The sequence below is a fragment of the Eptatretus burgeri genome, chromosome 20 (genome assembly GCF_056783735.1).
Source record: "Eptatretus burgeri isolate ZD-2024b chromosome 20, Ebu_testis_v1, whole genome shotgun sequence".
Classification (NCBI taxonomy): Eukaryota; Metazoa; Chordata; class Myxini; order Myxiniformes; family Myxinidae; genus Eptatretus; species Eptatretus burgeri.
The window spans coordinates 1,443,965-1,458,541 of record NC_140980.1 but is presented as its reverse complement, the minus strand read 5'-3'; the positions used below and the strand labels follow the sequence as shown (position 1 = coordinate 1,458,541).

The window sequence follows — 14,577 nt, the reverse complement described above, 5'->3', positions numbered from 1 at the left end:
CTGCCTCTCCCCGAAAGGACCGTCTGACAAACACTCCCATCTACTTTGTTCCACAATTTTATTGAATAAGTTCAGTCACTCAAACTTATGAGTCTCACTATGATCTTTCTTGGGCAAACCACACTCCTGAATTAGCCTCCGAAGCCAGTCGCCGACTGGGCATCCTCCATCGTGCAAAGTCCTTCCTTGGCACTCCTGAACTCTTATCCATCTACAAGGCCTTTTGATTGAGTACTGTGCTCCTCTTTTAGCTGGCGCCCCTGCCTCACGATTTGCTGAGCTTGATGCCTTGGAAATGGAGGTCTCCAAATCATTGGAATTTCCTGTGATGAAGCTGAGTCGATGGGCCTTTCACTTTCACATCAGAGACAGGTTGGTGGTCTCCCTGTCTTCTACCACCTCCTTTCTGGTCTTCCACCCTCTGCTCTTTCCACGCTTTGTCCGTCCTCCTCCCCCCCCAGGTTTCTGCATGACGCACAAGGTCTACCTACAGTCCCTCTTGTTGAAACTCCCAAAATCCAGAATCACTGCTTCCCTCCACTCATTCGTTCCTCTTTTCTCCTGACTGTGGAATGAACTGCCACATTCTCTTCAATCTCAGTTGCTTCTCCAGGTTTTCAATACAGCTATTCACCACCACCTCATATTGTTGCGGGCCGGGTATCGAGCACGACCGCTAAGTGGAGCAGTGGAGTCGGCTCCACCGATCACCCGGAATTTAGATCGTAGCTTTCGGAAAACTCCGACAAGTACGGGTCCCTTACCGGACCGTGAATCGTCAATAATTACACCACGTGGTACATGGTTATTTGCCAATCTTCAAAATACCTAGAGATCCACGTGGCGAGTTTACCGAGTATTCACACCCTCGACGGCCCTCATACGGAACGAGCCGCGAGTGTGCCCGAAACGTGTGCGACCCGAGTGGATGATCACCGAGATCCGTCGGTCCAAACGTCCCCTTACGGTGGCAACAACGGCCTTGCTTATTCTCCAACACGCGTCACACCAAGCCAATGGAAAGAAACACAGCAACGATCTGATGCATTTAACACTTGGGTTTAGTTATAATGGGGAGGAGGGAAGTACGCGAGAAGCAGAGTTATCCGACTAATGAGATGCACGTTTGTACAGCAAGGCACTGAACAATTTATTACTTACTCGACTGGCATCTCTCACACACACACACACACACACACACACACACACACACACACACACACACACACACACACACACACACACACACACACACACACACACACACACACACACAAAAGAAATGGTGGCCACAGCCTTTATTGGGACCTCCAGCTCAGAGTGAAAAGAGAGCTGAAGAGCAGAGCCTGCACTCGGACCTGTCCACCTCGTGTGGTCTTCGAGCTGATTCTAACCGGGCACCAGCGAGAGGCGAGCCGAATCCAGACACCGGCGAGCTGCGAGCAGCCTCCTGAGCACCACCCAGCACTCGTGCTGACAATCACAACTTGAGAGATGCGACTTCCCCTCCGAGCTCCAGCGGATCCTCACGCGCTCCGCCAGTTTTTCTCGCTCACACAGATTTGGATGCTTCCGCAGATTCCCTCACTCCTCCGATCTCTCCAATCTTGATCTCTCTGATCTCTGGTTCGACATCCCTTTTATCGCTCACGGGCGCGGCTCGTTCAGGCGTGGCTCGCTCTCGGGCGCGGTCCAAGCGAACCGATTCATGACCATATTTGGAAATGGAATTCAGTTCGCTCATCGTTGGGTGCGACACGACGCATTCCCTTTTTTGGCACGCAGCCAAGCGAATCGGTTTATGTCCATATTTGGGAATGGAATTCCATCCCCGAACGCATTCCGAACACGCCCGCATACCAGCGAGCGCACGGAGAATGCCGGGAGCAGAGGGTTTTCGCTGTTGATGTATTTGGAGCTGTAGTAGCCGTCGTTGTTGTTGTATTTGGAGCTGTAGTAGTTGTTGTTGTTGTTGTATTTGATGTAGAAACCCTGACTATTAAAGTAAGTCACAGCGCATGGACATTTATTCACCCATTAGACTAGGGGAATGGAGCTATCTATCCACATTCACTTATCGAAATAACTGAGCTGCAGGACCTGAATGTTGTGTGCTCATGGCTTCCAGATTCGCAACAATATTATCCCCCATCCAAAACTATGATCTTTTCCACCCCGTTAACTCTCCCATGCCCACCTCTTTCCAGGCTTTCCTGTTTTCCTTCCTGATAGTTTGCTTCACCATTCATCTTGTCCACCACCGTATCCTCCCAGAGTCCTAATTCTTCCTCACATCCCTCATCTTGGAAGTGTCTCTCCATTTTCTCCCTCAATCCTGCCATTGTGTGTTACCCCCTCTTCTTCTGCTGTTCTTTTGTTCTGTTGCCTCCTGATCCGTTCTCTGTTCTAGCTCATTGAACGAGCCTCTACTCTTTACAGGATATTAAAAAACAAAACACTTTCACTCCTCTACTTACAGGTGAGCTCCTGTCACGTGATTTCATGTTTTCTATTCATTGCTTAAATTGAGCAGGTTGTTTACCCTGCCCAGTCCTTTCTATGTGTTCCATGAAAGCCTCCTTATCATGTTTTGGAATTGATTGATTGTTATCAATATTATTTTTTTTGTCACTGTTAATGCAATTTTTATCTTCATCTTATCAAAGATTTATCATCAGCCAACTTTTAGCCTTGTGGCATGTCCAATTTCACAGGATTCCAAGTCTGCCATTTATCTGCTCAACAACTACGAACTGAGACCGGGCCGCCTACTTTGTGTTTGTATCAGCGTGAACAACTGCCGTCTTTTCATCGGAGGACTACCCCGGGTGCGTTAACCCAGAAAATCACTGAACCGTTTGTTTGATGGGTTGTTGTATGTTTCATTCTCCAAAACTACTGCAATGCTCATTTTCGCCTCACTATGCAGGGTACAGGTGAAGAGGAGGTCCTCGAGGAGATGAAGAGGGTGACAAGCGGCGTAAAGGATGCGACTGTTTATCCAGCCGCAGAGCTGGTGCATGCAAATCGCAACCGTGGCTTTGCTTTTGTGGAGTACGATTCCCACCGATCAGCAGTCATGGCACGCCAAAAATTAATGCCTGGTGTGTGAACGTTCCATTGAAACTGCTGTCTCCATAATATGAGGTTTTATAAGTGTTGTCAACTGTTTTTTTTTTTGGCCTGACCAAGTACATGACAATCATGGAGTGTGGCGGTACTCCGTATGGAGGGATGATATGGGGAACACTGGGCAGAACCATTCCCAAAGCGATACACATCTATACCATCACCAAAATCAATTGACACGAGTATGAAAACAATTTAATAACAGCAACCAGCCTGCTGTTTGCTTGGTGGTTAAGTTGGCTGGCTTGGGGCCTTAGACCAGCCTATTGTTGGCTTAGTGGTTGAGGGAGTTGGCTTCGTGGAGGCTCTTTGGAGCCTCATTCGTATGCATTGCTGTCTTCGCTGTCGCTGATGATTCGCCAATAAGTGATGAAATCGGTCTGGTCGTTGAGGGGGTGTATAGCATTGGGATTCTCATGTGTGTACTATGTGTGAATGTCTTTATTGTTGTTGAGGAACTCTGGGAATTGTTCGAAACAGCGTTAGCACTTACCTTGTGTTGGTCTTCTTGGGTTGCTTTATGCAGCTACTTGGGCTGGAGGAGTGTGGGAGGGGTCAATCAGAAACATATATATTGTTACGAATTCGCAAGCAGCCGCGTACCTCTAATGGCAGCCCACCGGAATGACAATTCAGTCGTGACCCTCCTGGAACTATCGCCAGGAACCAGTCACCGGTGAGGATTTAACCTCACCACAGCCCAGTCCACATTCTACCCGCGCAAGATAGGGTGAATCGCCGAATGTCGATATACCGAAGTACTCGCGCGGGTAACCTACCGAGGGGCTGCACCGCGCCGCAGGTCGCCTTGGGACACGAACCGCTTAAGCGGTCCGTTCCGTTCGAAAGCGATAACCGAGCGGGTATTATCGCTGACCTCGACGGATCCGATTCTCCTTACCGGGTGTTTAAAACCCAACTAATTATTCCACGATGCAAGATGGCATTTACAATGGGGGAAAGATGACGCAACGAACAGGATACATTTCACACAAGGACATTTATTAACAAGCACACGTATATACAGCCAAGGCAGTCATGCAATGTACAAGCAAGAAACAAATAAAAAGCGTTACCACCGAATACGAGCAATAATGTACATGCACAGTCACTTATGCAGGTCTACTTTACAAGACACGGCGCCACCAACATTCGTTCAAAAGTAAGAGATGGCCACCCCCAAAGAAGAGGGTGGCAGACAGTGTCCGCGGACCTTTATGACGCGGGACCTGCAGGACCGAAAGGGTCCCGCGAGACCGTGGCAGGTTACCTGCCCCCCTCGGTGGTCGGCGAGTCGCGACGTCCCGCTCCCACGACCGTCAGCGTGGTTGCGCCTGGTTCCGGGACTCCCACGTGGCCGGCAAGCTCTCTCCGGCGATCCTCGTCCGGACGCACAGGTCCACCACACAGCCGGCACTGCTGCGCCTTCCGTCCGCGTTTCCCACCAACAGGTCACTCACAGGACCACGAGCGCAGGAGACAAGCGAGGAAGAAGAAGAAGAAGAACTGGACCACCGGGGAGACAGGGCAGGAGAGACGCATGAACCACCGAGAGAGAGGGAGACTCGCGTGCGGTCCGTCCTTTATAGCGCGGGGCTCCGCCCTTCGCCCCACCCCGTTTTCGGCTCCACATTCCTTCGAGAAGCTTCTCGAAAAGGAGCGTGCCCTCACTCCGACCGCCTCACGCCGTGCATCCACCAATCGGAAGCGAGCTGCCCTGCCCCCTTCCCTTCACACCAAGCGCGGGGAAAATAGGCGGGAAAAAACCCCCGAGCGTCGTCGCAGTTCTTTCCTTGGCGCCTTTGTTTGACGTTTTCGGACGGTTTCCGACGCGGAAACCGTCATAGCGTGGTCCGTGGAAGATGGCGTTCGGAAGCGGATGTAGTGGCGAAGATGGTGGTGGTTGTTGTGATGGTTATTGTAGCATGGTTGGCGTTGTGGCGTAGTTGGTGGCGGTTGTTTGTGTGGAGGTTTGTTGCGTGCTTGGCGTTGTGGCGTAGTTGGTGGCGGTTGTTGTTTGCATGGTTCAAAATAACGATAGATAAAGAAAAACGGCTATCTCAAAGGGTCGCAGCCCGGTGAACACGAAGAAATTCTCTCTAAACAACGGTGGGGAAATCTATCTGAACACTCACTTACCGGGATAACTGATCTCAGGAACCTTTATGGTGTTCTGCGAATTTCCACAGCCGTAACAATATATTATATATATATATATATATTTTTTATATATATATTTCATATATATATTTCATATATATATATATATATATATATATATATATATATATATATATATATATATATATATATATATATATATATATATATATATATATATATATCTGTATACTGTCGCACCCCGCTATTTGCAGATTCACTATTCGCGGACCCCGTGTTGGCTGTTTATAAAATGCGACCTGCTTCAACATTCGCGGCCCCGTGCTTCGCGTATTGCTGGTATTTAGCGGAGTATTCTTGTTTTTTTTTTCACGTTTTTTTCGGTTTTTCACAGGATTGTTGATGTTCCCTCATGAATGACGAGCCGAGGGGAACATATGCCTCCTTTTTTTCCATTGAAACAATTCCCCGTTCTTCGCGGATTCGCTATTCGCAGCATTTTGCAGGAACGTATCCCCCACAAAGAGCGAGGTCCGACAGTACTTTATATTATTTGCAAAGGGGTGTGAACCCCTTTATTTTGGTTGTTGTAAATTTACTCTTGCTGGCTGAGGGTTGTGTTTCAGTATTTAATTATTTTTTATAATCAATTTCTCCCCCAAATGGCTGAATGGATCTTGAATAAACATACAGTGGTTGAGTTCATTCTTCATTATTATGGACGAAAGGGAACTGCCCATGTCGCCGTGAAAGTCTGTTGCTCTGTGCTTTGAAAGCAAAGTGTTTCCGTTTATTTTTATATTTACTTTTTCTTTTGTTTTTAATCTATATACTTAGCCCAGAGAGGTGCCCCCATCGATTTAAATTTCATGACCCAAGGTTTTACAATATTTGACGCTGTCATTTATATCATTTGTTTGCTCTAATTGTTTCACTGCTGAAAATGTTATTTGCATGCCATTGTCAAAGTCATGTTTACTCAAGATATTTCGGACTGTTTTAAGTGACACCAGACTTTTCTCCTTCCCCCAAAAGGATCCTTTTATCTCTGGGGGCACCCAATAGATGTTGATTGGGCCACACCAGAGAAGAAGACTGACCCGTTAGTGTCTGGTGTGCGAACCTTAATTGTGCATAACTTGTCACCTGCAACGTCGGAGCGAGCGCTTCGCTCAGCAATCGAGAGAGCTCTTCGCAATGGGGCAGCAGGTGATCGCGCACCTACCGGGGCAATCAAGAAGATCACAAAGATGGGCAATTGTGCAGTTGTGAAGTTCAAAGGACAAGAGTATGCTCTGCGGGCACAAAACTCACTCCATGGTTTATGGATAGATGGAGCACAGGTATGCCGTTCGTTCTCTGGAACAAGACAACTATCATGATATGCATGGCTCCTTGTCCATGAAGTTCACTTCCTCATTGTTTAATTTGGTTGTCTAAATTGAACTGACACATTATTAAATAAATATATAGAGTGTAGTTTATTGCCATAAGGCAACATCTCAAAATGGCTTCGATGGAAGAAATTCAGTTCTTCCCTGTCGGAGTCTGAGACCGTTTATTAGCAGCAAACAACATCAACAAATAACAACAAACATGCGCATGGGAAAGAAGGATATACAAGACAAGAAATATCAAACACGATCGTCTTTCTGCTCAAAATGCAGATGGCAATCCTATTGATACTATTCTAGACAGCAAAAGGCAAGGGAAGGCTAAACATCTGGCAGGGTGAATGGAGGGGAAGGCCGACAAGCATGAGAAAGAAAGGGACATAGCCACTTTTGGAGGGAAGGGGGAGAGACACGCTCAGGTCACGATTGCAGTGTGGGAATACGGGGTCAGCCGTGAGAAGGAGAGAGTTGACGGCAGAGTTAGGACAAAACATGAAGAGGCCGGGTCGATAGAGACACAAGCCTATTACTTTGATCACACCTTGCGTTCACCATTGAGTAACAATATTCTCAAAACACTACATTCCGTTTTATATCCTGTTAGCAAAACCTTGGCCACCGAAAGCCAACAGTTATATCATTGTCCCTGGGCAACAAGGTGTCTGTTGTAATCGACTTCTGGGAGTTATTTAATCCCACCAGATAATGGGGCGCTTCTTCTCCGGAGCCAGCAGCAAAGCGTCCCTCTCTCAGGCAGCTGGGCAGTTTCATTTAAACATTGGACATACTAGTTTTGGCTATATTTCAGTGAGATAAAGCACATAAGATTTAGTGAGATACAATTTTATCTTATTCTTTGTTCAATCACATCACCATGGAGATCAAAAGACTGTAAAGGGAGATTTTACTGACGGTCGGTCAATTTGATTCCAGTACAAAAGTAACTAAACATCTTATTTAACCCGTTAAAAGCAGGGTAGTAGCAAGTAAAAACAACTAAAAGCAGCGATTGAATATAATTGAGAATACATGAATATAATTAATTATATTTCTTCCACACCACCATTAACTGATTGATGTGGATTAAAAAAACAAACAAGTAGCTGTGTGATTGGATTGAAAGCATTTCACATGTTCGGCATCTTTGTAAACGGCATTGATTTTTGCTGGGACGGTGCAGATGAAAGAGCTACATCCAGATAACACCTGCATGTCCATTGGTAGTGTTTGCAAGACATGTGGGTTTCAACAATTAATTGAAAAAAACTATTTGAGGGATTGCCATGCCAAGTGGAAAATCTTTACAAAACCAAAGGAATATTTAACAAACAAGAAAAAGAGCAAATCAGAGTTTGCAGACCCTCGCCGGGACTTTTTTTGTGGTGTTTGTGTGCTCGTGTGTTATGTAATTCATTAGACACATTATTAGAACTGCCACCTTGTGCAGTAACTGCTGGTAGTGATGACCGGGTACCAAGACGTCCCTCTTTGATCGGCCACCTGAGCCTGACCCGTTACGTTCAGATCAAATGGGAGACCAAATACTGGAGGTACGAGTCCTGCGTTGGAGTAATCAGATGAACTCAAGCAAGCATAAAGAAAACATGGACATCAGAAGGAACCTGGATGGGATTCACATTTCAACTGCTACTCCTCTACCCTCAAACACACCCAGGAACAGCCAAGTGAACCTTATTCAACAACAAAAAAATTTTTAACCAACATAAAAAAATTAAATAATTCTGGCTGCCAGACAACGTGTCGGATCAAGTTGAAGCGATGCGGAATATTAGTTCACAATTGTGATCTCGTCGTGATGTGGAATAGGACACACAAGCCAGACCATGTGTGTCCTGTTCTGCATCACCACTCGATAACAATTGTGAAGTTTCACGTCTATTGATTAAGCGGTTCCACAGAAAACATGATTTAATATTTTTCCTTAAATCCAATATGGCTGCCAAACCATGTGACCTTAACAACCATGCACACGCGTGCCTTGGGGAACATTAATGTGAAGTTTCCCCTCGATCTGTCCGGCTGTTCTGGAGAAGAAGATTTTTTTTATATGTTTTCGGGTAAATCCAAGATGGCTGCCAAACCATGTAACCTATGACATTTTTGAACATTTTGTTCCTCATGGATAGGCGGTCATACGAGTGAAGTTTCACCAGCTTAATTTAACACAAATTGGCGTCTCCAAACGCAACGGCCATCGCTGATCCATCAACTCGATGGCTGAGCGAAGAGTGTCGGCCATCGGCATTGAGGCGCGGAAGAGCTCTTTGCTCAAGGTCTGTCTCGTTAAATGGGTGGCGTCGGTGAACAGCAATCTTCAAGTGTTTCCACAGATTCTCAATGGGATTCTCGTCTCAGCTTTGGCTCGACCACTCAAGGACTTCCACCTTCTTGCTCTGAAGCCATTCCAATGTTGCTTTGGCTCTGTATTCCTGGGGTCATTGTCCTGTTGGAACGTCAATCTTCACCTCGTTCTCAGGTCTTTTGCACTCTGAAGCAGGTTCTTCTCAAGGATTTTCCTGTATTTGTCTCCATTCATTGTTCCCTCTATCCCTGCAAGTCTCCCAGTCCCTGCCGCTAAAAATCATCCCCAAAGTAGCACGATGCTGCCACCACTATGCTTCACGGTAGGGATGGTGTTCGATGGGTAATGAGCTGTGCTCGGTTTTGTATTCAGATAAAAGAGTTCGGTTTTCGTCTCATCAGGCCACAGACTATGTTGCCTCATACCCTCAGAATCTTCCACGTGCCTTTTTGCAAACTCCATGTGCATGGTCACGTCCCTTTTTCTCAGGAGTGGCTTCTGTCTCGCCACTCTCGCATAAAGCAGAGATTTGTGAAGCACTACAGGGACTGTTGTCCTTCTGGCAGGTTCTCCCATCTTGGCTAAAGAACTCTGTAGTTATGTCAGAGTGATCTTTGGGTTCTCGGTCACCTCCTTGACCAAGGTCCTTCTTGACCGGATGCTCAGTTTGGTCGGACGGCCAGCTCTAGGAAGAGTCTGGGTCGTTCCATATTCTTTCCATTTCCTGATGATGTGCTCTTGGTAACTTTCAGCTCTCCAGAAGTTGTTTCATACCCTTCCCCAGATCTCTCCCTCTTCACAATTCTATCTCGGAGTTCTACGGACAGTTCGTTGGACTTCATGGTGGTGTTTCTGCTCTGACGTGCACTCTCAGCTGTGGGACCTCCCATAGAAAGGTGTGTTTCTCTCTAAGTCATGTCCAATCAATTGAATTGGCCACAGGTGTCCTCCAATCAAGTTGTCGAGACACCTCAAGGATTATCGATGGAAATTGGATGCACCTGGGCTCATTTATGAGAGTGATATCACACGATAATACATACAGAACTTTAACACTGAAGGACTGGTCTCCTGTATTCACCTGGGATATTGGAAATCATCTCAACATGACAGCATCACATCAAAAAGGTGCAAAAACGGATCTTCTTAACTTCAGCCCAATCAGCTTGTGGTACTTCCAAATGATCAGCAAGGTCAGGGAATCCATCATCGAAGTTGATGTGAAATCATTCCTTTTCTTCAACAACCTCATCTCAGATCATCAATTCCGATTCAGACATGGTCACTCTCCCCGAGACATGCTGCTTCTACTCTCCCAACAATGGATGGAGGCCCTCGATATCAGACATGAGATCAGGGCCGTCTCTCGACGTATCTCGTGATTTTGATACAGTCTGGTGTCCCGCCTTGCTCTCCAAACTGTCTGCCTATGGAATCCAAGGCCAACTCCACTGTTGGACTTCTGACTTCCTCCACTCTCGTAGGCAACGTGTGGCTCTCAACGGAACCTTTCTTCTCTTCTCCTTGTCAAGGTTGGAGTACCGCAAGATATAATTGTCAGCCTCATGTAATTCCTAATCTTAATCAATGATCTCACTGACTTTCTGGAAAATCCTCTTTATCTCCTTGCTGATGACTCCATTCTCTGCCGTGACATCTCTCATCCTTCTGACAGACAGGTAACAGCCTCAGACCTTGACAAAATCACTACGTTCTCCCTTACCTGTCATCGTTTCCTGCAATCCTTGTTCGTCCGTGTCCGTCGACTCTCCCCCTCCGCCCTACTGTTGGTGTTTCTCCTTTCTCCTGCTGTTCCCTTCGTTATATTGTGTCCTGATTTGTTCTGTGTAATCGCTCTTCCACGAGGCCAGACCATGGAAACAACAAACAAACGAAAAAAACAATGCTCCAACATTTGCTGAACATGTCCCCCAGTGAATACCGGGGTCCGGGGTCCGACAGCACTCTCCAACAAGGAACATAAGTAAATAACCATTCTTTCATGGGGAACTCCTGCAAGACGAGGGGAAACGTGATGACAGATACTGTTGCAAACGAGTGGTTTGGTGGTGGAGTGAAGAAAGCATTGCTGCATTGCCCTCACTTGCTGTGCATTCGATTCGCGGAAGTGAGCTCTGGATTGCTGCGTAAGTTCCGATCAGGGAATAGTTGATCGGTCCATTCAGAATTCACAAAGCTGTTCCTGTTGTTCCTGAGCTGAGCTGATTCCTGAGCTGTTCCTGGACGCTCTCAGATCATTGTGACTGAATGTGACCACTCCAGTGACATTAAGCTCATTTGATTTGGTTTTTTTTCCTGTGGTTTGGTATTCCAGGTGAAGGTGAGTTTCGCGAGACCTGCAACCTCCCAACATGAGGCTGATGGTGGTGGAGTGATGAACGATCGTGACGCACGCAAGAAACTCAGGGAGCTTCAAACGCGTTCCAGAATGGTGGACCACGGGATGCCTCGTCATTTCACGAACCGGTCACAAGCAAGGCCGCACGGAGTCCGCGGTGTTCCTGGAGCTACACGGCGCTCGGATGTGGATTTGGGTCAAGCATTCTGGCGAATCCCGAGTGACAATGAAAGGACTCTGTCACCCCAGGAAATCGATTTGGCAATCACACGTACGGCCACAGTGCGCTTGGAGCTGTGGTGTGCTCGTCGTGGTCTCCCCCCTCCGTCATACTCACCTTTTAGCTCACCAGGTTTGACCGGACAGCAGTTGTACGGTTACACGGTGAGGCTGGCTTTCATTTCTGCTCAACATTGAGTGATACTTGTTACTCTGTGATTTCCGACTTTGTGCGGTGTTTGAGCTCCTTTTCAACACCGGACCCCTCACTGGTTTTGCTTTTCGCAGGTGTACATGGATGGCGTCTCTGGAGGACCTTTCCCTCCAGATAAGGTTTGCTCGGTGCTTGATGGAGCGAAAGAACTTGCCGCACAGACCGTTTTAAACAAACTTGGTAATTTCAAGTGAAATACTCATTCAAATGTTTACCTTTGCTATTGAAAACATCCCAGGAAAAATTCCTTTCCTGCAGGCTACTCTAGTAGGACCTGTTACCAACTATAGTATATGAGAGTACTACTCTCATATATGAGAGATTTGGACTCTGACCAGGGATCTGAGATGGAGACTTAATTCCCTTGGTACCAGGTCTCTTCGGAGAATCCTTGGCTATCGCTGGTCGGACTTTATGTCCAATGAGCGGTTGTTGAGAGAGACTCAAATGAGATTTGTTACCTGCATAGTCCGTGAACATCAGCTGCGGCTGTATGGACATGTGACTCATTTTCCTGATGCTGATCCTGCTCACCCGATTCTCTCAGCGAGGGAGTCTCGTGAGTGGAGGAGGCCAATAGGCCGACCACGTGATTTGTGGTTGATCAGCATCTCAAGTAGATGGGGATGGGTCAGGAATCTGCCTGGGGGGTGGCCAGACGGAGGTCCCCGGAGTACCGGCGGAGAGTGGACGCAGCGACGCGCTGCTCCGGCGCATGCTCCCTTACCTGACCTTACTGTGTTTGCGAAACGACGTAAAAAGGGGTGACATAAACCGGGGTAATGCTGTGTGTATGTATATACACATTCATGAGGTGTGCTGGGGTATCCTGGTTTCTATGAACCAGGCAGGAATCCTTTGGGACATTGCAGGTCAGTTGGTGAACCTCGTGTATCAAAAGCATTGAATACCTTGACTTACATCAGTTTGTGACAATTTCTATTCATGTTGTCCTCACCTAATACAATTATATTCCTGCATCCTCTCCCTCCAGCAAGAAATAACCCACATCACATGACAGCCCCAGCTGACGCTCACCCGGGCATCCCCAGGTTTTCCCGCGGGTACCCTCGCAGCCCTTTCTCCGTCACATCCAACCCTGCGAGGCGCCGTCCTTGTTTCGACATGCCAGGCCAAATGAGACGTTTCATTTCTTGCACCTGTACATCATCTCGTTCAAGATAAAATTGCCTGAATATCGATGAAGGAAATTCAGATACGTTAAGGAACCAGCAGCTCTGGTCTGTGTCTCAATTTTAAAAAAATAAATAAAAATAAATTTGTTGTTTTGTTGTTCTTCATCTTCCGGTTTAAGAAATGTTTCATTTGGAGTGTTTTTCTCATTTATATTATACTCAACTTTAAATAAGTAAGGAACTCGTGTTTCGATGTTTAACAAAGTTTTTTTTTTATTAAATCTTCTCAACTTCGTGTTGGTGTGTTTGCGTGTATCGTTCGTGTGTGTGCAGCAGCACAATGATTTACAGTTGAAAATTTCTACCTGCATTAAGCACCATGACTTGAAGTTTTCACCATGAAGTTTTCGATTTAATTGTTTCATCATCACAAACGAGCCAGATCTCCTTATTTACTCACTCACCTTTGTAAATTTAACCTCGTTTTATGACACATGACACACCTGCTCCTCAACTCCATGTTTTGGACCTTTAATAAAGTGTTTTTTTTTTTGCCTTTGTTGTGTTTCACATTGTTATAATTCACATTGTTACATGGTTTCATTTCATTTTGTGCTCCGTCAGATTGTTTCATCACGTGACGTGCTTAATTGCAGCCAGCCCATCCCTGAAGAGTTAACTTTTTTTTTTTTTAATTCAAGGAAAATAACTTTGTTCAACATCAAGAAAATCTCGATCTGTTGTAATTCCTCACATCACAGGTATTTTTGAACGCAGTTCACAACAAACACATCTCGAATCATTTAAATCGAAGAGAACTTGATAGATAAACAAAGTGCGCACGTTTTGTTGGCTGATGGAATTTTTCACCACAATAGGAAGTACTTATTCTAAAAACAAGCCTCCCAAAAAACAAGAAGACAAAAAGAAACATTACACAGCACTCCGTGTTCTCAGCTTTTGGAATAAATTGTTTTTATCCTTCTCGTCGATTCGCAGAATCCTTTTCAACAGCAACAGGACCTCTTTGTGGAGCACGTCATTGTCATCTCGGTGTGGCAAGCACTCCGTGTGGCAATAAAGTGTTGAATTTTAAACTGTTCACAATTCCAGGTGAAGGGTCGAGCTTCAAATGTAGGGACCGTCCAAACTGGACGTCACGTCTGCCGGAATCGTCCCCCTCTACTCCCCTTCACTCTCCCCCACTTTCCTCCCCTCCACTCTCCTCCCCCACCTCCACTTCTCATCTCTCTCCACTCTTCCTCTCCCTGCACCCCTTCTCACTTTCCCCGATCCCCACTCTTTCTTTGTTTCTGAACGTATCTGAATTGTGGTTATGCCCGGATGTATCTGGACGGTGGTTATCTCCATACGTATCTGGACAGTGGTTATTTCCGGATGGAACCTCCCCTCACAATGCCTTCCCTTCCCCCACTTTTCCTCTCTGCCGCACCCTCCTCACGCCCCCCTCTTTTTCTCCCCCCCCCACCCTATATACCTGTCGTCTGGACAGTGGTTATCTGCGAATGTGTCTGGATGGTGGTTATCTCCGAATGTGTCTGGACGGTAGTTATCTGCGAATGTGTCTGGATGGTGGTTATGTCCGGATGGACCCTTCCCTCGCACTGCCTTACCTTGCCCTCACCTCTCACTGGCTTCTCTTGCCCTCACCTCACGCTGCC

At 46.5% G+C, this 14,577-nt stretch overlaps 1 protein-coding gene across 1 annotated transcript; it reads left to right on the top strand.

Annotated features, from left to right (window-relative positions):
* Nucleotides 1-1,379: 1,379 nt before the first annotated feature.
* Nucleotides 1,380-13,455, top strand: LOC147008275 (putative RNA-binding protein 46). Its single transcript, XM_085865151.1, has 6 exons — nucleotides 1,380-2,828; nucleotides 2,930-3,104; nucleotides 6,286-6,593; nucleotides 11,303-11,710; nucleotides 11,834-11,939; nucleotides 12,754-13,455. The coding sequence occupies exons 2-6, from the start codon at nucleotides 2,960-2,962 to the stop codon at nucleotides 12,942-12,944; spliced, it is 1,158 nt and encodes a 385-aa protein (XP_085721277.1). The 5' UTR covers nucleotides 1,380-2,828; nucleotides 2,930-2,959; the 3' UTR covers nucleotides 12,945-13,455.
* Nucleotides 13,456-14,577: the final 1,122 nt, after the last annotated feature.

Coding starts and splice junctions, on each gene's coding strand:
- LOC147008275 (XM_085865151.1), top strand. CDS start 2,960: ATGAAGAGGGTGACAAGCGGCGTAAAGGATGCGACTGTTTATCCAGCC. Junction 6,594..11,302: donor TATGGATAGATGGAGCACAG/GTATGCCGTTCG, acceptor TTGGTATTCCAG/GTGAAGGTGAGTTTCGCGAG. Junction 11,940..12,753: donor GACCGTTTTAAACAAACTTG/GTAATTTCAAGT, acceptor CTCTCCCTCCAG/CAAGAAATAACCCACATCAC.